Source organism: Patagioenas fasciata, chromosome 1 (genome assembly GCF_037038585.1).
Source record: "Patagioenas fasciata isolate bPatFas1 chromosome 1, bPatFas1.hap1, whole genome shotgun sequence".
Taxonomy (NCBI): domain Eukaryota; kingdom Metazoa; phylum Chordata; class Aves; order Columbiformes; family Columbidae; genus Patagioenas; species Patagioenas fasciata.
Window position 1 is genome coordinate 177,324,021 of NC_092520.1, and position 19,562 is coordinate 177,343,582.

Genomic DNA, 19,562 nt, shown 5'->3' on the forward strand with positions numbered 1-19,562 from the left:
AGTGAATGGCATTTTGGAGACAGACACCCTCTTTGTTTCTAGAACACGTGCTGAGGCACTGGAGGGCTGTCCCAGTCCTTATCGGGAGAAGCCTGTTCAGGGGGGTGGAAATGGCTGGATCAGTCTTTGTCGCCCTTCTGATTCTTGGTACCTCTGAGGCAGCAAGGGAGCATCACCATGACGATGTGTTTCGCATCCTGGTCTTTCCATCCTCCTAAGAACAGAATTAAATCTCTGGCTTGCATCTGGAATATTTGTCTCCACTGGAGTGGTTTCTCTTGCATCTGTGTGCTGATTTTTGACACAGAAATGAGAGCTTCCAAGAGGCCTGAATTCAGGGTGAGCCCTCAATGTGCACATCTCCCATTTGGAGATACTGTGGCTGTAGTTGAGCTTGTTGTGCATGTTTTCCCGATGTTGGTCGTACTACATGCAAATAGTGCCCTGGATGCTCTTTCACCAGCACTGCTTCTGAAGCAGGGTGCTGCACAGGAGATGAAGGATTTGGTCTTTCTCTGCCCCTTGTGATGCCACTTTTGGATGCCCACTGTGAGCAGAGAGGGCTGCTGCAACCCACAAGCCACTCTCACAGCACTCGAGGGGGTTTGTTCCCTTGTATAGTTGCCCTTTTGTTCCCCGAGTTGCAGGGAGAGGAGCTTTCCAGGAGGGGGATGAAGAGGCCAGGCTTAGTGGTCTTAACAGTGGATTTATTTATTTTATTTTGCGAGGAAAGGCCTGGGACTTGTTTCTCTCTAACTGTTTCCAGATGGTGCTGCTGGAACACAAAGGCTTCTAGTGTGTTTGGGATGGCAGCGGCTGAGACCCCCAGCCCCCCCAGTGCTTCCTGCGCAGCTCCACAATCCGGTGGGCTTGATCAGAACCAGCCCTGGCTGCCCGTGCTCCCAAAGCCTGCCTTTTCTTTACCCCGCACCCCAAGCCCTCTGCTTCCTCCCTCCTCCAGCTTTTTTAACCCCTTGCCATGACAGCTCTGGCCCATCAGCCTGCCTGCCTTGCTTTCTCTCCTTTCTCTGGTGCTGGCAGATGAAACTGCATTTGTCTAGACTGCTCGAAGAAATTATGTCTTTTGGGAAAGGGAAGCTGGTTTGTAACACAAACTTGGGAAAATAATTTCTGTAACTATTTAGGGCGGCTTATGCAATCAGGCCAACATGTCCAGGGCACAGAAAATTTCTCCAGCACCTATTTGCCTGCAGCACTTGGTATACAGCATGATTTTGTCTGAATCATATGCTGTTGTACCTCTATCTCTTTTTCCTGCTGATTTCCCTAAAAGCTAGGCAGGTTTAATTTTATATCACAGCCTTTTCACACCCAACCAAAAAATTACTTTCAGCCTTCTCTTCTGCAGGTAATATAATAACTATAATTTTGTTCTGGAAAGTAGGAGTACTTTTTTAGCCTTTGAGCAACAGCCTCTGAATGTCTGCAAAATCAACCAAGAAGCTTGTGATCAACTGACTTCCCTTCTGGATCTGTCATCTACCTCGTCCTGTTCTTTCCTGTGTTCTCCATCCTGGCTTTTTAGAAAGCAGAAGCAATGAAACTGTCTACAAAGGCAAAACTCAATAGTCCTCTTCACCTTGCGAAAACTTGTAGCCATGGTGGTTGAGCAAGCTGAGTTTTCATGCCGTGAGCATGTTGCCCTGTAATGAGTGGCTTAGCATGAATTACGTGTGAAATGCTTCCTCATCCCCATGTAACAATTATGGCAGCCAAAGGTGCCCCCAGTGCTGGATTTTAAAGCCTTATTATGAGCCCTGTCCTGTACCTGTTGCGTAAGTGTGGAAGCGAAGATGATCTGCTATTTTAAAATGCTTCTGCCTACTAAAAGAGGAGGGAAATCAATATTTTGTGCTATTGACTTCTGTGTACACAGTGTCCTTGCATTTGCTGGATCATAGACGTCACACTGTGCACAGTATTCCCAGGGGCTTTAACTTGCACTGGATCTATTGTTGCCAGTGTAGGTTGTGGACCAGCAGAGACAGCCTGTAGTGCCTTTATGCCCAGAGCAGTATGAGGGTGCTGCCATATGTAGTCCAAAAAAAAGTGTATGTCTCACATACACTCCCTTGGCTGATCTGGAAAATGGAAAACCCACTTGGTGGAAAGCTACTTCTGACCTCTGGAAATCTACTTCCATTATTTAAAGAAAACAAAACAAAACAAACCCCAAACCCCAAACCAAACCAACCAAAAAGCCCCAAATCAACACAAAAAAACCCACAAAAAACCACTCCCCCTCCCCCCTGAAAAAAAAAAAAAAAACCAAACCCCAACCTCACCCACCCCAATCAGGGAAGAATCTGCATTGTTATAAAGAATTTTTGTAAAATCCTTCAGTTTTAGCTCTTCCATTTCAGCTGTGCAAGTGCCTAAGTGCTTTCTGTGTACAAAAGTCCCGCCCTCTCTCTGCAAAATGAGACATAATTATTGTAACTCCATACAGACACTGTCAGCTTAAAACCTTTGTGTGCATTTGTAAACTTGTATACTGATTTTTTTAACAGACATAAAAGTTTAAACACCATCTTTCTGTATGGTTTGGTCAGATGTATATTTGTGTGTATTCTGTTCTACAACTTATGCTACACCGACCAGTTATTATTCCTGTAGTATACGTTGGATTTCTCAGAACAGAAGTGCCAGGAGGTTGGAGTTAAGAAAATATGTATTTCAAATACAGAAGATTGCACTGACGGGTTTGGGTGGCTCTGTTCGACCGGGACAAAGTGTCTCCCAAAGTTGCCCCACTCTGTCTTGTTGGCCACCTTGTGGGCTTGCCTGGCTAATTGCTCCAAAGTGTTCAAACCCTGGCCAGGGCAGAAGGCTATTTTTATTCATCTGACATCACCTTCCTTTCTCGACTTTACTGTGTCACTGGGCTTCCTGCCCAGGGCATCTGGCGGGCCTGGCCTCCCTCTGGCTGGGTCCTGCTCGTCAGTGATGGCCAAGCAGAGGGTTTGCAGGCCCCATGGCTGCCTGGGGCTGTGGAGGACCGTGACCCTACTATAGAGGTGGGCAGTCGGCTTTTGGAGAGCCCTGTGGTGGCAAAACCTTGGGGCTAATGCGGGCTTCAGGAGCGGTTGAGAGGCCGGAGGTGGGGAACCCCATCGTCTGCCCCCACAGGGATCCTGGGCCCCACGAGGTGGCAGGGGCCCGGTGTAGGAGCTCTCTGGTCCCGTGTGTCTGACATCATGCTGGCCTGCTGAAAACATGATATTTTTAGGAGAAGGGGGAAACCTGGGAAGGGGGTGGGGTGGGCCGGAGACCGCCGTAACTGCAGCAACAAGGCCAGAATTCCAGGAAGGAAGAAGGGCCGGATGGGCCTCCATCCCGGCCCTGCCAGGCCCTGGCCTCCAGGGCCCAGAGGAGGGAGCCCGTGGGTGCATCTTTGCCCTCCTGGGAGCAGATGCTGGCATCAGGCCCACGGCGGCAGGAGCACCGTGCTGGCGATGGCACCTTTGGCTTTCTGTCCCTCGAGAAGTGGCCTCAGTAATTCAGACGGATATGGGAAGCTGGGGCCCTGCCAGCCAGCGTGCGTCTTCCCAGCGATCAAGGACAACAGCGTGCAACGTACTTGGTGTGGTGCCTTTTAACAAGATCTTGGGTTTTTAGTCCGCAAATACGCTTTAAAGAAAAAAAAAAGGAAGGGTAGGGAGTAAAATAGAAGTCCTGTTACTTGCGTCACTATGAGCACAGGTTGTTGATGTCAGGACAAAAACAAGGAAGCAAATAAATAGGAGTTCTTTGCTAGATGGTATGTGGAAACTGGCCAAAGCTGAGAAGCAAGTTTAATTGAAAGTGAAGACAGCTGAAGGGAAGGGTCCCACACCATAGATGCAGCTATTGGAACTGCAGAGTGATTAGCGAGAGCTGTATATCAAATTAGGGTAAGTATCAAGGGAGAAGGGTGACATTAAGATCCAGTTAAAAACTACTTTAATTCAGTTTTTCATTAATAATCTGTAGTGCAGCCTTAGAAGCTGCTTTTCCCATTAATTTTATCCGCAGACAATTTGAGGTAGGGAGATGGCACACAGAGTCAAGAAGGCAGACTGAATGCATCAGATAGACTTGGACAAAGAAACAGATATTTCTCTTTGCTTTGTATGTAGTAACTTAAGGAATTCTTCATCAGACCCTTATTTGTATGTTTTCTTGGTAGCTGTTAATAAGGTCAAGTAATTTGCAGTTTTATTAGTGTTCTACCACAGTTAAAGTACTAAAATGCCTTTTTCAAGCCCCCTTTCCTCCTGGCGCAGGGTTTCTGTCTTTCATGCTATGCAAGAAGTAAATCAAAAAAGATGGTGAACCACTGGGGTGTGGCAAACAGTGTTGGGATTTCTGTCTGGCTGCGAGCTTTACTTTTTTGCAACTGTCACTTTCAGATTAATAGCTTAGTTGCCAGTGTTTTCAGCCTCTTTTTTTTTTTTTTTTTTTTTGTTTTTGGGTAAACATCTTACTCTCTCTATTCGAGAAAAGTGGCTACTTCTTATCTAGCACAAATCTCTGATAAATGTGTAACTCGTGCTATCTCACCACGTCAAAATCCCATTTTGCTTTTGGAAAGAACAGGTAACTTCTTGTCGCCTTTATTTTGTTGCTCTATATAGTCCAGGGGTTTCTGGCTTTCCGGGGCTGGGGGTTTCCCATGTCACTTCTGTGATGCCACCAGGCTGCTGGGCTACCAGTAACTCTCAGGGGCTGTCAGAGCAGAGGCAGATGAGCTGCTCTTCCGTCAGTTTTGCTGCTGTTGCTCAGGAGCCGGGAGATGGTTGTGAAACTTGAAAGGATTGCATTAACTTCGCTTTTCCTAGCATTGTCAGGAAAGCAGGCATACCACAGATCCAGAAAAGAGAGATTGCTTAGTTGTGTTTCTGAGATTATCTTTGCAACTGAAAGGACTCAACACTCCAAAATGAAGCTTGTATTCAGCAGGAATTGGTTCTCCAGCTGGGGAAATACTGATGAACTCGTGAAGATAACAGTTCCTAGCAGCAGACTTGTAATTTGCAGGCTTTAGATTTACTTCGGCTGTCAAGAAACAACTGCTAATCAGGCCTCACTAATTGTTGTGTCTGGCAAAATGGTGAGTCTGTGACGTAAAATTAATTTGTTCTGGGGTCAAGTTAGGTCAAAGACAATTATTGCGTCTTTAAGCTAAAATTTGGTTTTATTTTTAAGAAAAGCATGAGAGCATTATGTGTTACAGCATTTTCTCTAAAGGAAATGTCCTCTACTCCAGTCCACTGTGGCCTTTTGTAAGTTAATAGGACCTGCAGAGCTGATCACGTCTTCTTGGTGTCTGGTTTATGGACAACTCCTTTTGTTAAAATTTATCAAGTTGAGAGGTGTCAAAAACCCAGTGACCCCAAAGCCCGGCTGTTCTAGTCCAGGAGCATCTCCTTTGCTTTTGAGTCATCTGCAAGTGACTGTACTGTGTTTGTCTTGTGACCCAAGACAGTACCTGTGGCTTGCACTTTGTGGCAGACCTTGCTGTTGCAAATGTTAGTGGAAAAGAACTTGTGTTAACAAGGCTGGGGAATTAAAGAAGAGGGAAAATTTGAAGTAAAGAGGTGGGGTTAAAGGCTGAGAGGCTTTGACTGAGTTGTGGCTTTCATCTTGTTGGATCCCATTGGCCAGCACAGGGACTGTTACTGGAGTACAACCACCATGCTCACACATCCTACAGAAGTGTGGAAACCCATACATGAGGTCATCAATACTATTTGAATAAAATCACAGTTTGTGTTACAGAAAGCTGATGTACTGTATTAGCTTCTAGTTTTTCTTCCTTCCTTCTGTAAAGCAAATCGCAAGTACCCAATAAATGCCTTTCAGTGGTAAACGAGCTAGTGAAACATCCCAGTGACAGTTTGATTTGATTTTGCAGGCTAGCACTGCCTAAATCAATTTATTTACGAATGTCTGGGTTGCATGCTGGTATCAAAAGAGAAATGTAACTGGCAGGAGGGAGCTGCGAGAGAGACGGAGTCATGTGGGGGTTCCCTCTCCCACCAGGCTGCTGCCAGAAGGCAGGATCCCTCTGTGTTTGTGGGCAGGTTATTTATCCATGTTAAATCTTCCCTCTTTCTTTTTTCACTTCCATTTTGTGGGATTAGTTTTGTGCATTTGCAGACAGAGGAGGAGATGGAGCTGTACCCCCAGCCTTGGCTCGCTTGCAAACTAACCGGGATGTTTCCTCTGGGTGCTGCTGGACTGTCCCGTTTCAGTTGCAGGAGTTTACTGCTTTCACTTCTTGCTCTGTTTAGTTTTCAACAAAAGGAAACTCCGTATGGAATAATCATGCAGCAGGCCCCGGATTCACCATTAGTGACCTGTAAAATTGGCAGCACTGGAGATTATTGGCAGGAGACGGTTTCCCTAGGCGCTTCCTGCCTTGTCTCAGAGAGCTAAGTTCAATTAGAGCAATGATACGCACAGCGGGGATTTTGCAGAGAGTTCAGTCCTTGGTGGTAGCATTGCTGTATGAAAGGCAGAGATATCTGTGGCCTTTTTGTGACCTTAGTGCTCCAGCTGCTATCTTCTTTCTAACTTCTACATTCTCCAAACTCTTGTTTCCTAACATAACCTTCTTTCACCTTTTCTTTTACCTCTTCTTTTACTTTCTGATGCAACCATATCCCTCAAATGTTTTTAGTCTGCTATTTATGGAGTTTGTATTCAAAAAAACAAAATGGAGATTGCTGGTAACGTCTTCCCTGTGCCCTTGATTTTTCTTGTTTCTTTCCAACCTCTTGCATACTGTGGACGAGATCTCTGTAATAATCTTTCTCTTCGTTTTCACATGCTTGTGCTTTGCTTCTGCTTATGAAACTGCTCTGTTTCTAGATGTGATTTCTGGGCATCCAGGTCTTTTGATTTCAGGAAATCCCACAAAGTTTGGTTTTGTCTCTTTTCTGCCACAGCTTTGGTGACAGTTCCTTTTTTCAGTCCCTGATGTGTAAAATACCATCCTCAAGATAACGATTTATTTTTCCTTTGTTCGTTATAGCTTTGCTTATGTTCACTGTCCCTATCTTTGGTACCTGCAGTGATAACTTTTCTTTTAATTCCTTATTCTCTGTGTGGAAATCTTCGTGCTTTCCAACGTGTTGTGAGACTGGCACATAAGCCTGTTTGAGGTACTGACCTTGCAGGTGTGTGTACAAGTGCTGTTAAAAGCGTACCTGGAATGAATGGTCTTTTAGAGAAGACCATCTCTCCTGATACAGGTGGATGCTTATGGCACTCATCTAAGTTGGTAAACTGTAACATGTGGGAGGAACAGCAATCACAGTAGGCTTTTTTATAATCTGTGCTTACGCTGGGGGAAAGGAAATAGTTGTGTGTTTTCATAATGAAGTTGCTTGGTTTTTAATTAAGTTCACAGTTAAAACCCAAAAGCTCGATGAGACCCTGGTACTGTAGCTGTCGGTCTCCACTTGCTTCTTCCAACTTCTGTGTCCTTCTTTGTGTTTCTGTATTATTTGTGGAGTTTTGTGCTTTACCTGCTTGCTGGCTATTAGTGTTCAAGAAGAATGTACTCACAGGGTGGTCAACCTAATTAATTACTGTTAATCCCCAAAACTGGCTGCCATAAGTTTTGTTGTCCTTGAAGCTCTCACACTGTGCGTGTTCTGTAGCTCTAGTGTGAGAGCCTGAGGAGAGCCTGGATGTTTCCTGGCAGGTTTCCACGGAGAATCCCCTGGGTAGGTGTGAGGTAAAGAGGAAGAGAGGGAGGATGAATCTGAACTTAAAATAGCATTGCCAGTCCCTGTATTGAAATATTAGCACCTTGTGTTTTAGCAGAAGTTGTGTTAAAGTGCTCTTGTGTGAACTCTAAAATTGTGCCAGCAGCCAAACGCCCTGTGGAGGGCAGAAGACCTCTCTCTGGTAGGAGCTGGTCTGTTTAACCCCAGTATCCCAGCACAAACACAAAAACATCTCAACAAAAACTCTTCCTGATAGCGATCGTACATCTCTGTTAGCTTCATGCCCAGAATATCTTTGGTTTTGACAGTTGGGGATTGTTTTGTTGTGTTTTATCAGGATCTTCCCCTTGGGCCTCTAGAGGGCCCCCCCCCCCGCCTTGCCTGAGAGCTGCTGGAGAAAGAGCAGGGCTGACTTAGGAGTTCCTCCTCACAAGTCATAACAAGAGATAGGAACAGACCTAAAAAGTGATTGCGGAGGGCAGCTGCCTCTTTTCCTCCTCCTAGCATTCTACTGGGAGTTCCATGTGAATGCACAGGGGTGCCAGGGTGGAATTGATATGGGCTTTGTTTATTATAACTTAGTTTATCCCTCCACCCAGAGAGAAAGGTGCATGCATGGGCCCTGTGTGAGTGCCCTGTCCCCATTTCGAATAGATGATGTTGGAGGGAAAATAACAGAAAATAAATTAAGAAAAAGAAATAAACATTTAGGAAGTATCATGAAGTATGTTATCTTAATCCCTGCTTCACTGCTAAAATGGAGACAAATCTGGGAATTTAATGGAGAAATTCCAGAGGTGTTGGAGGTTGATGTACTCCTGCAGAGCAGGGTGATGGGGCTGCCAATAACACAAAACATGTAGACTCAGAGTCCCTTCTGGGGTGAAGGAGGAAAGTTTAGAGGATTGATTTCCTGTTGGGAGTGTGTGAGGTATTTCTCAGGCTAACCAGGGTGATTGAAGTTGCACTGACTACTTTTTAAGTACATCTTAAACTATTAGTATGGCTTTGAAAAGGAGAAAATTGACACTTTTATGGCTAATGTTTATGGAAACATTTCTTCAAGACTGGGCAAGGTAGGCAGTAGCTTCAGTAATTTTATGTTTTATTTTGTTCAGTTGTCATGATGGTAAATGAAGTTTACATATAAAAATTCTTGGGAAAATTACAAAAATTATATACAGCTGAAATTACAGGGGGTGAGGTAAGATTAGTTTATGCTTATTTTATGGCTATGAATTTTTTTTTTTCTTCTGTGCGGTTTGGCATATGCAGTTGAGAATGAATCTTAGGTGTATTGGCTTACATGGAAAATAGGAAGTTAGTGGAGTACTTTAATCTTAGCTCATTCTTCCCCCATTTCATGCAGGTTCTCGTTTTCAGCTGAGTTAAGACAGGCATATAATTCCTTGGTTTTTATTCCTTGTAACCACAACATTCATTCTTTGTCTTCTTGTCTTGCAGAACGAGCCTCTGACTTCAGGTTATCATGGATACCCAGCAAGAGACAATCAAGTAAGAGTCTGATTGCAGCGAATGTGTGTGTTTGTGTGCTCATCTCTTTACACTTACGGATGTTTTGTCTGACACCTTCCTGGCTGTCTAGTTATGGGGTCGAAATTGTTTTGTGCTATTGTGGAATGCTTGTGGAAATATATGTGGTAGATTGAATGTTTTTTATGGCCTCCAGCAACACGCCTGGCAAGGGGTTAAACATCATCTACTTTACCAATGGCTTAGGAACTTCTTTATTCTTAAAAAATTTGTAACTTAAAATCCCTGTCCAAAGCTCCCGCTATATCTCCTCAGTGTTAGTGATTGTAGATATTCAATGCCAGGGCATGCTTGGCCCTGTTTTATACTTATTGCAGTAATTCTAGCATCTGGGGAGCAAAATAGCACTGAAATTTTGTGAGAGTTTGCTTTGCTGGTGGAGTAAGGAATGACACATCCCATTGGGTTGTTTCTAGTATTTGTGAACTTGTCTTGCCTTCCTTTCAAGCCCTGCAGGGCCCCTGCTCCTTGCTCTTATTCAGGATGTTCTCCTTCTGCAGCAGTAAAAATTACACTGTTCACTGCATTGCATCTGTAAGCATTCTCTTGCCTCCTAGCAGAAGACAGAGAAATCCCAGATGATGAATTTGCACGACGGAAGGAGGAGATGCTTTGGAACAAATGAAATTTAATGGGTTGTAAGATACAACTGTCACACATTAAACCTCCCTTCTTAGACTGAATGGGGTTTTTTTCAGTGTTCTGCAGTGCTACTGCAAAGCAGAGTATGAACCAGTGCAACAGGAAATTAATATACACGGAAAATCAATAATGCAGCACACTTTGGTAATGAGCAAATAACAAAACCAAAATAAAATTCTTTAATACTCTCAGGTACTGTTATATAAAGAAAGTGATTTTCATCATATCTTGATGAGGTATGGGTATATGCAGCAACAGCATAATGGGAGATGTTATGAAGAAAGTGCAGCATAGTGCAGCTTCAGCAACTGAAGAGCTTGAATGTTCAGTGCTTGTAACGTGTATGAATTTCTATATAGGAGGAAATTATTCGGAATGTCTACTGGGATATATTAAACTGTTAACCAGCACAAATAAGTATTACACACTGGATTACTGTGGGAGTTATGTTCCTAATCTATCCAGGCTAAGTAAGGGATGCTGGGTTGGGAGGCAGAGCCAGTCCCAGATCCTTAACACAGTTCATACATGCTTTTCACTTGTCCATTCCAGTGGCACCTTCTGCACCCTCTTTTGTACTTCAGCTTACCCATTTAGGAGTGTCTTTTGGTGTTTTGTTTTGGTTACTACCAGTACATCCCACTTCACAGGTTTCTTCTTTCTCATGCCTTAATAATTCTTGTTTGAAAGTCCCGACCACCTGTTGCTGGCAGATCAGTGGCGATGGGCACAGGAAGCTGTACAGCAGCCAGGGTGTGAAATGATGATTACTGCCTGGGCAGCTCTGGAGGGCTCTGTATGGGTGAGCACAGGAAGTAATGTATTAGCCAGTGTGCATATGTATTTCAAATGGCAGATAGCTTTATAGAAATTTCTTTGTGGGCAAACAGCTTCAGTTTAACTCGTGTGCTTTCATTTTAGCAAATGCAGCCAAAAAATGATTTTTATGAGCTTTTTTTTTTCTCTGCTCTCAGTAACATCTTGATCTGTGTTAGGTATTTGTCTTTCCTTCTTGCTTTTGGCCCTGAAGCATCTTAAATTCAGGTCTGGTTCTCACTAATGAGGTTTCAAGGCTTTTAGCTAATTTGATTCAGGACCTGTGACATGGTAGCAGCAGAGAAAGAAGTCCTCTGTTGGCACAGACTGGGGTGGGTGTGGGAGAGACAGCGGTGGCTGATCCATCACCTGCCTTTCTGTGCTGGGAAAGGAGGAAGGAAGTGGTGTGGGAATACGTGTAGCGATCCTGACCCTGTAACAAATTACGAGATGCAGGAGCAATTCTGACAGATTTCCTCAGATTAGGAGCTGGATTATTTGAATTGGTGAGTGTCTCCGTCTCTCGCTCTTTCCCATTGCAGTTCTTTATTGTAAATATTTGTGCTGTGTTTTTTGCCACAATGTTTTCCTTAGCAGAAGTAGCAAATCAGAGCTTTATTTCTAGGGCTTCTTGTTGTGTGACCACAGTAGTCCTGCTAGAAATTCTGTGGATATAACTTGCACTTTTGTTCACCTTATGTAGCATCCTACTCCTTCACTTGTTTGTATGTCCTTTTGCTCCTTCAAGGTCTAAATGTCATTAATTGCTGGCTGCAAACCTTTCACTATGCTGTTTTACACCCTCTAGTGGTTAAATCATACCCAGATGTTCCATCTTATTGTAGTGTTTTTTTTTTTTTTTAGTTGAAATATGTGATTGGTTTGAGTCCTCACTTTGGCGATTTGGGACTGCTTAGGTCTACAGTATGAAGTTTATTTTGTATCCTTTCCCAAGTATTTAAACATTCTGTCATCATCATCCATGGGCAGCAGCACTGAGGCAAATGAGCTGGATTCATATCACACACAGAATCACGGGATCGACTGGGTTGGAAAAGACCTCAGAGATCATCAAGTCCAACCCTGTATTACTCTTAATTCTGGTGTTGTGTGATTGCTTTATGATAACCAAGAGTTTTTGGGTTGTTCTTTACCTGTCCTGCCGTAATGCTGTCTCACTGGATTTTTTCCGGTGATGGGGCCCAGGAGCATGTGAGCTAAATCATTATGGTGTAAGTTCGCCTTAAAAGAGAAGGCTTTTTGTTACTGAAGTGCTGCACTACTGGGGCTGCAGTACTGCTGCATAAGGAGCTGGAGAGCTCTCTGGGACTGTTCTCAAGAATTTCAGGTTTGCTGTGTGGGTGTCTAATACACATACAGGAATGGCATGATGCCCCCTCCTTTTCCCCAGAGCTATGCTGATGGCAGGAATGAAGCCCTCAGTAAAGGGAAAATACAGACAGCATTAGTGTAACATCATTAGCAGAGATGAGAACCAAGTCTTTTCGTGAGGAGAGCTTATTCTCTGGGGACTATTCAGTTCTTTATCCCTCTATTGGGCCTGCCAACAAAGTGGTGTTTCTGGGGTTGTTTGTTTTTTTTTTTTTTTTTTTGGTAACATGAGCGCCTGCCTAAAATGCAGTGAACCAAGACTTCCTTGCTTCATTTCCCAAGCTGTGACAAACAGCTCTGAGGTACTATGAGTTGGTCTCAACACGGAAAATGACTGGTACAGCTATACTGATATAACTTTTACATAAAAACAAACTCATCAAGAGTGAACACTCTGCTTCCAGAAAGCTATTCCATGCTGACTGCACCAGGCTGTTTTATATATAGCCAAGGCCTATGTCATATTGCTCTAGTGTTTTCTGTGTCGAATTGTATTAGACATGATATCTGAAATTTGTTTGAGTGCTGAATACTGACACTTCTGTGACAGAATTTGGCAGCTGTACAGAACAATTTTGTTCCCCAACAGGAAGCAAAATGAGCAAGAACACATTGTTTAGCAGCCACTGAAGGGGAGAGAGGAGGAGAGTGAGTTTATGGAGGCAGGAGGTAATTGCAGACACCAGAAATGGGTCAGGATGTTAGACCTATTACACCTCTTTTGTTACGGAAAGTGATCCTCAGCTATCAAAACGGGTTAGGATGTTGGTTTGAAGCCTCTTTTAAAAGCTTGTACTTCTATGAGTACAATTCTTAAATCAAACAGGGCTATTGACTTGGTACTAATGTAGTGGAAACATTGTTACCTATCACAAGTGACACTTCCTACAACAGCTTCATTTGGGTGGCTGGTTTTCCGTCTGAGCACTCACCAGGCCTGACCTGTTGTTCTCGTGTAGGTGGATGAGACTGCAGCCCAAGGTAGCGTGGGTGCCCATGGCAACTGCTAGGAACAGCTTTATCACTATCCCCTTGGTTTGCGTTCAAGGTTAAGGTGAAATGCTGTTAAATCCTCTCCAATTGTCAGCCTGTTCCCCAGGGTCTTTACCCACTTGCTGCTTTGAAGTAACTGTTGGGGCATCACAGGCAGCAGGTGGCTGCATGTCCTCCCCTCCCCAGGGCTGCGAGCTGGGCTGGCTGAATGGTGGCAGTGGCGGTCCCTGAGAAAAGGAAGCCTCCCCTGTTGGTTTTTTTTTCCCCCTGTTGGTTTTCTTTGTGCACTCCCCCCCACGCCGATGCGGGGAGCTGGGCAAGGAAGCCTTTCATCCTGAGGTGTGAAGGGTCTGTGTGAGCTCCCATGGGGAGGGAGGACAGCAGGTCACTGGGCTGCCTGTTGGCACTGGCTGCGCAGAGGCACCGCTGCTCCCATCTGTGGTCTCTCTGCCGCCAGCAACTGGGGTCTTGCAGACAGTTCAGAGGTGGAAACCTCTGTTCTCTTGTCTTTGTGGTATCAGGCTCCTTTACTTATCTTCCTCTTCTTCATCATGTGGATGAAGTGTGCATTTGGGCATATTGCCACAACTTGATTAGCAGCTGGGTCGTTCAGTGTGGATTAGGAAATCCACAAAAGTATCTTGGTTTAGTATTAACAGACTGAGATGCTCTTCTCATAAGACAAATTAGAAGTCAACTTCTGGAGGAAAATGGTTTGGCCATTTGTTGGTTTTATTTGTTCTGTGATAGCACCAACCACAGTCTCTCCAGTGCCCTACTTTGTTGGTCCTGGAACAGACTCTGTCTCAAGAGTTTAAATCTGCAAGTAGTGTTCCTGAAAAGCATTTTGTTTTTTAATTTGTTTTCATCCTTGTAACTGACCATGAAAATAAACCCTATAGTGTGTATACTAGCTAGCTTGGTAACTGGTGAGGTTGTGGCAGCGGAAGTGTTAAGTTGCTCAGGAGCTAGAAAGTAGTTTGTAGGTTTTCTGTTTGTTTGTTTCTTACACATTTGATTTGAGTAGAGTGTATTTAATACAGATGCTTAACTTGAGGGACAGAGGGAGGTTCTAGAAAGGCCTTAAATAAAGTTTCAACACCTCACTCCGTGAGTGAACAGCCAGGACAAAGAGCAGGAAGCCCCTGAGGTCCTCTATAAAATGGAGAAGACCAGACTTGGTGTTCCTGGTGCTTCTGAGGAGTGCTTGAAAGCAAACAACCCAGAATTTGGGATAGGACCAAGTTAATGAGGGGAAATGGTTCTAAATTTCTTCCCTATGTTTAAAATTAGGTGAATTAGGGTTAAGACTGCCAAATCTGCTGCTTCCTGGCTTCCACAGCCTCTCTTCAGGCAAGCAGTGAAATGTTTCTACTCTGTGCTAGACAGGACCGAAGGGATGTTCTGGTACTGACCTAACTGCAACCTCCCAATGAAAATAATGAACTTCACTTTAGAGAATATGGTGAGGCCAAAAATGTCAACATACTCAGGAGATGGGAAGCATCTGTGAGGCATTTGCATGCAGAGGGGGTTCAAGTGTACATAGCGGGATAACTGCTGGGGAGGCTACAGTTTAGCAGCTGAGCTATGAAGGATGTGGGCCAGTTAAGGTGCACTGTGGACAGGTATTTAATGCTGCAGGAGGGGAAAAGTTCCTGAGACACCCTTTACTGGAGTGCATCTAACTCGTTATAGCTCTTAGCACATTCAGAAAACAAAACTGTGTTGATAGTGGAGAGAGTTAGGTTAAAAGCAATGTAAATCGTGATATCTGGGAAGGAAAGAAGAGAGCAGAGTATTTAGCTAAAAATTGAAGGAGGAGTTGGTTACAGGCTGACATTCAAGCACATCTGCAATCACAGAGGATTTGGAAGTGGAAAGATGAGATCTGCTGAGACTAGTCTAGCAATACTTCTCCCCCAAATCCAAAACTGTCTTGGTAAGATGCTTGATCACTTAAAGTGCTAAGAAGTGGTTCCTTATTTTCTTAAGTTCCAGCTAAATCCCTATGGAACTGCAGGAAAGATTCAGGAACTGGGATCAGAAAATATTGTAATGTGTACACCACTAAATACCCAGCCTGTTATAAACCTGCTTTCTGCAGTTCCTCTTTGAACTGAGTTGGTTGGCCACATTCCCCCAAATCCCTCCTTTCCTTTCTCTTTAGCTGATTTCCTACCATCTAAACCCTTCAATAACAGAAGAAGCACAAGTTGACACAAGTTCTGCAAATGGATCACTCTGACCATATATTTATTTCACTTTTCCCTTATGTCTGCTACCTTTCCAGCCTCTCTGAATACAGGGCAGGGAACCCTTTCTTTACAGAACCTTGAATAATGTTTATAAACACCTTTGGTGAGCTCCATAGCAATGCATGCCTCGCTGATACTCAATAAAAACAGAAAAAAAAATAACCATGTGGACAAAAGTCGTATGAGAAGAAGTAGTTAAGGAGTGCATCTAATTCAGATATGTGGGAAGACTTCCTGACAATAAGCTGCTTTGGTCCTATAAAGAGCTTCTCAAGGGAAGTAATGATCACCTTGCTGATGAATAGTCCGTCCAAACTCTGGGTTTGTAAGGCGTTGGCAGGAAATGGGCTGGATGATGTAATACAAATTCCTTTCATATTTGAGTCTTCTGATTCAAGCAATTTCTCATCTCTGCTTGGGGTTAGAGAGGAGATGTGAGTCATCCTTCTTGGGAGAGGACCAGGAGACCACTTTTTCTCCTGAGATGTACTTCTTGACCGTTGAAGGGTTACCCAATGTCTGCAAGAGTCTTGGAGACTCCCAGGCCACTCCGTTGTTTTGGCGGGAGGGACAACATCTTGTTTAGATTTCCCCTTCTGAATGATTATGTGAGTGCTAGAGAGTGTAGCACGTGTGTTAGAAGTAGTCTGTAAAATGATCAGTTGGAGGACCAAACCCAAATGGCGTAGAGAAGACAGCCTGTTCATGGATATTATATCCTATTGAGGACATGAAAGTGGCTATTTTGAGTCAGACAGAAGGTCTCTGCCTTGCAGTGTTCTGGCTTTGACCGTGTCTAATAGCAAGTACTTAAAGCAGAGGGAGCTGTGCCAAGATTCAGTGAAACTTCCCCTCCTCTGTGCTCTTGAAGCAATCATGTGGCTTTGGGATTTCCTGGCCGTAGATTTTTATTTTTCAAGTCACCTGTGATAGATTTTTCTTTATCGAATTTGTCTAAATGTTTTTTGAGCCTGTCTAAATCTTTGGCATCCGCAACATCCTGTGGCAATGAGTCTCCCACCTTAGGTGTGTTTTATGGGAAAAATGTTCTGTGCACAGCAAACTTGAAACTAGAGTGGTTTTAAAACTCTCACTTGAGGGAACCTCGGGGTGCTCAGCTTGCACAGCTGTGCTGCCATTGCATGGGTGAAGATTTTCTTCTTAACTGGAAGAAGGAAATCCCAAACAAACAGAAGAAAATTGAAGCAGTTTCTGTGCATTCAGTATTTTATTTTTCTGAAGGATTACAGTGCCTTCGTGAAAGTTATTTCTAGATACCTATAAGTGTACGCACGTGTGTGTTGCTGACGGGCTTTCGCCAGGCGCTGCTGCAGCGTGGCAGGGGGCTCAGCTCTTCGGGTTTGGCTGTCCTGTCCTGCCCCGGTGCACCCAGGGGAGCTCGGAGAGGAGGAGAGGAGTGCGGGGGGACGTGTGCCTGTGCTGGGGAGCCCTGACGGGGCTCGGTCCGGGCCGCTGTGGCGTTGGGCTGCCAGGAGAGGGCGGCCGGCGCCCGGCCAGCGCTCACCGCCCCGCCCCGCCCGCGCTGGGGCCCCGGCCGCTCCTCCGTCCTCCCCGCAGGGTGTCCCTTGCTATAAGCTTCTGCTGTCGTTGTAGGACGGGAAGGGCTAAAGCCGTAGGGAGAGAGGGGGAAGAGGGTTCGGCCTCTTGTGTCCCGCAAGCATTTGGGGGTCACTTCCCTTAAGTCTGCGAAATGACTGTCCTCCATAGGGCAAATTTTGTTTAGTAGATGGGTCAGTGCCTGAACCCAGCATGGCCCTGCCATCCCTCCACCGGGCCTGCTTAGGTGTTTCATTCTTCAAAGAGGCAGGGAGGAAAAGCTTTTCATAATGCAAGTCCTCGCTCTGTTCCAAAATGACTCAGGGGAGGTACGGGAAGAAAGAGTGCTGGTAACAGAGAGTAGCTTTTAGGGAGGACCCAGAGAGCAGGTGATCTCTGGTGCTTCTCTGGCCTGAGCAGGCTCCTGGCCCAAGCTGGTTTTATTGGAAGGCACAGGTGCTGCACAGCACTGCTCCTCCTTAGACGGAGTGTAAATGGACAGATGCTTTCAGTGAGGGTTAAGGCCCACAGAGGCTGTGCGGCAGTGATTGGTTGTCTCCAGTGTATATTCTGCATAGCATGAAATCTCACGGTTTTCAAGTGAATGAAGTGTGTGTGAATAAATATTATTCTTGATTTTTTATTTTTTATTTTTTTCCCAAGGAGGCTAGAGATCCCAAGAAATACATCTGGTCAGTGTAGTTGCAAAACCTGAAAAGGTGCTGAAAATAAGATGCTTATGGTCAGATTCTTTACTGAAGAAAACTAAGGCAGCAACAGACATATGTTGCTAATTTTTAAGGACCAATCATGTCAGATCAATTTAATTTTCTCTTCTGACACGGCAGCAGGCCTGGCAGATGGAGAAAGCTTCTGGCTTTGGACCTAGTCCCGCATGACCTTTACATAAACTAGGTAAATGGAAGGTGAAATTAAGAAGGGATTGAGCACGTCATTCAAAAACCATATTTGGAGTAATTATGTCATGCTTTCCTGCGTGTGTGTGATCTGGAGTCTTAACATGGTCTGCTCTGGCTGCTCTGCTCTTCTTTTCATCAAACATCAGGGTAATGAAATAGTGACTGACTATATGCAGAGTGGCTGGCAGCATTTGGAAGGTGGGATTAGATGTCAGAGAGATTACAGAGAATTGCAGAAACGGCCTCAAATCCAACAATGTGAAATTAAACAAAACCAAGCTGTATTAACAAAAGGAACTCTATATGCAATATAAAATGGAGAATAGTAATATTGAAGGAAAGAACTGGGACAATAAGAGATAACAGAGTATGTGGTGCTGTTTTTGTGATCTTGAAAACCTGGAATGCATTTCCAGGTGTGTTGAGTCACTGCAGAAGGTGATTATTCTTCTAAGCTCATCACAGCGACTGGAGCACTCTGTTTAGTTCTAGGCACTGCAGGAAAGATACAGACAGAATCTGGAAAAAGTCCAGGGAAGAGCAAGAAAAGGAGGTTCAGAGAGCCTGACATGGGTGGAAAATATTGAGCTTACTCCTTCTTTAAAAAAAGAGTAGAGGAGTATGGAGGTTGAGGATTATTTACTATGTCCATTGAAGGCAGCTTAATTTGCGTCAAAGAAGGCTTAAATTAGATATTATGGGGTAAACTAACATTTTCTGATTCAATGTAGTGAAGCACTGGAACAGTAATTTAGGAGACTGGAGTTCCTGTTTCTGGGAGTCTGTAATAACAAGTTTGGCAATTCCTGATGGATGTTTGTCTAAACATGCTCTGTGCTGCCTCTGAGCATGGAGGACCTCTTGTCTCCCCTGCCCTGTGCTTGTGTTTTGCTGTGACAGTCAAAAGCCAGTTGTTACGATCTACATAATTCCACAGCCGTATGACTGCTGTTGTCTTGGGCCTTTCTCTCTTTCCTTGTGTGTCTAAATTGTAAGATAGGAAGCTCCTCTGTTCGTGTATGATCTTAAAAGTGCCAGAGATCCTTTCTTTGTCACAGCTGCTTTGTAGCTCTGTTTCTTCCTGAGCTTGCTTATTGCTCAAAGGGTACAGGGTGTTTAGCATCTCTGAGTCAGTCCTTCCCTCTGTCTCACAGTAATAACATGTACCATGTATGAACCTTGGAGCTGTTTGATATCTTGATATCTTGATTTCTTTAAGCTCTCTGGCCAGATCTCCATTTTGAGTGTGTTTAGAGGATTTTTTTTTTTTTTAAATTAACATAAACACCTCCTTGTTACCCTACCTGCAACTCCCAAGGACTGAGAGAATTCAGCAGTTGCGTTTTTTCAGTCTGGGCAGAGTGTGCTTGTGCCTGCCTGCAGTTGGGCTCTGCTGTGGGGGGGCAGCCTGTGAACATCACGCTGAGTACAGTAACTGCTTCAACGCCCCGCTTGTGCTGGCCGCTTCAGCAGGACCCCGAGTAAATGAATGGGATCGCTTTCTGTTCTGCTGGCTTCTGCATGGTGAGTGAGCAGCTCTGCTTTGGCTGGGGAAGGATGCTGCGTGCAAGCAGACAACCTCGGCAAGCTACACAGGTGCTCCTGAGAATAACTGGTGGGTAGAAGATGGTTTCATTCTTCTCAATATAAGGGAGAGGTATTTCCAGCAGTAGCATAATGCTTCTCGGAGC

General features: G+C 44.5%; 1 protein-coding gene across 16 annotated transcripts in view; it reads left to right on the forward strand.

Annotated features, from left to right (window-relative positions):
- The window catches only part of RBFOX2 (RNA binding fox-1 homolog 2), a 175,438-nt gene that overhangs the window by 27,852 nt on the left and 128,024 nt on the right, over window positions 1-19,562 (forward strand). For 15 of the 16 annotated variants that reach the window (XM_071802302.1, XM_071802296.1, XM_071802290.1 and 12 more), the window contains exon 2: window positions 9,204-9,254. The exons of the other annotated variant lie outside the window; for it this stretch is intronic. In XM_071802302.1, the coding sequence (XP_071658403.1) occupies window positions 9,204-9,254 (51 nt within the window). The remainder of the gene's footprint in view (window positions 1-9,203; window positions 9,255-19,562) is intronic. 16 annotated transcript variants of the gene reach the window in all.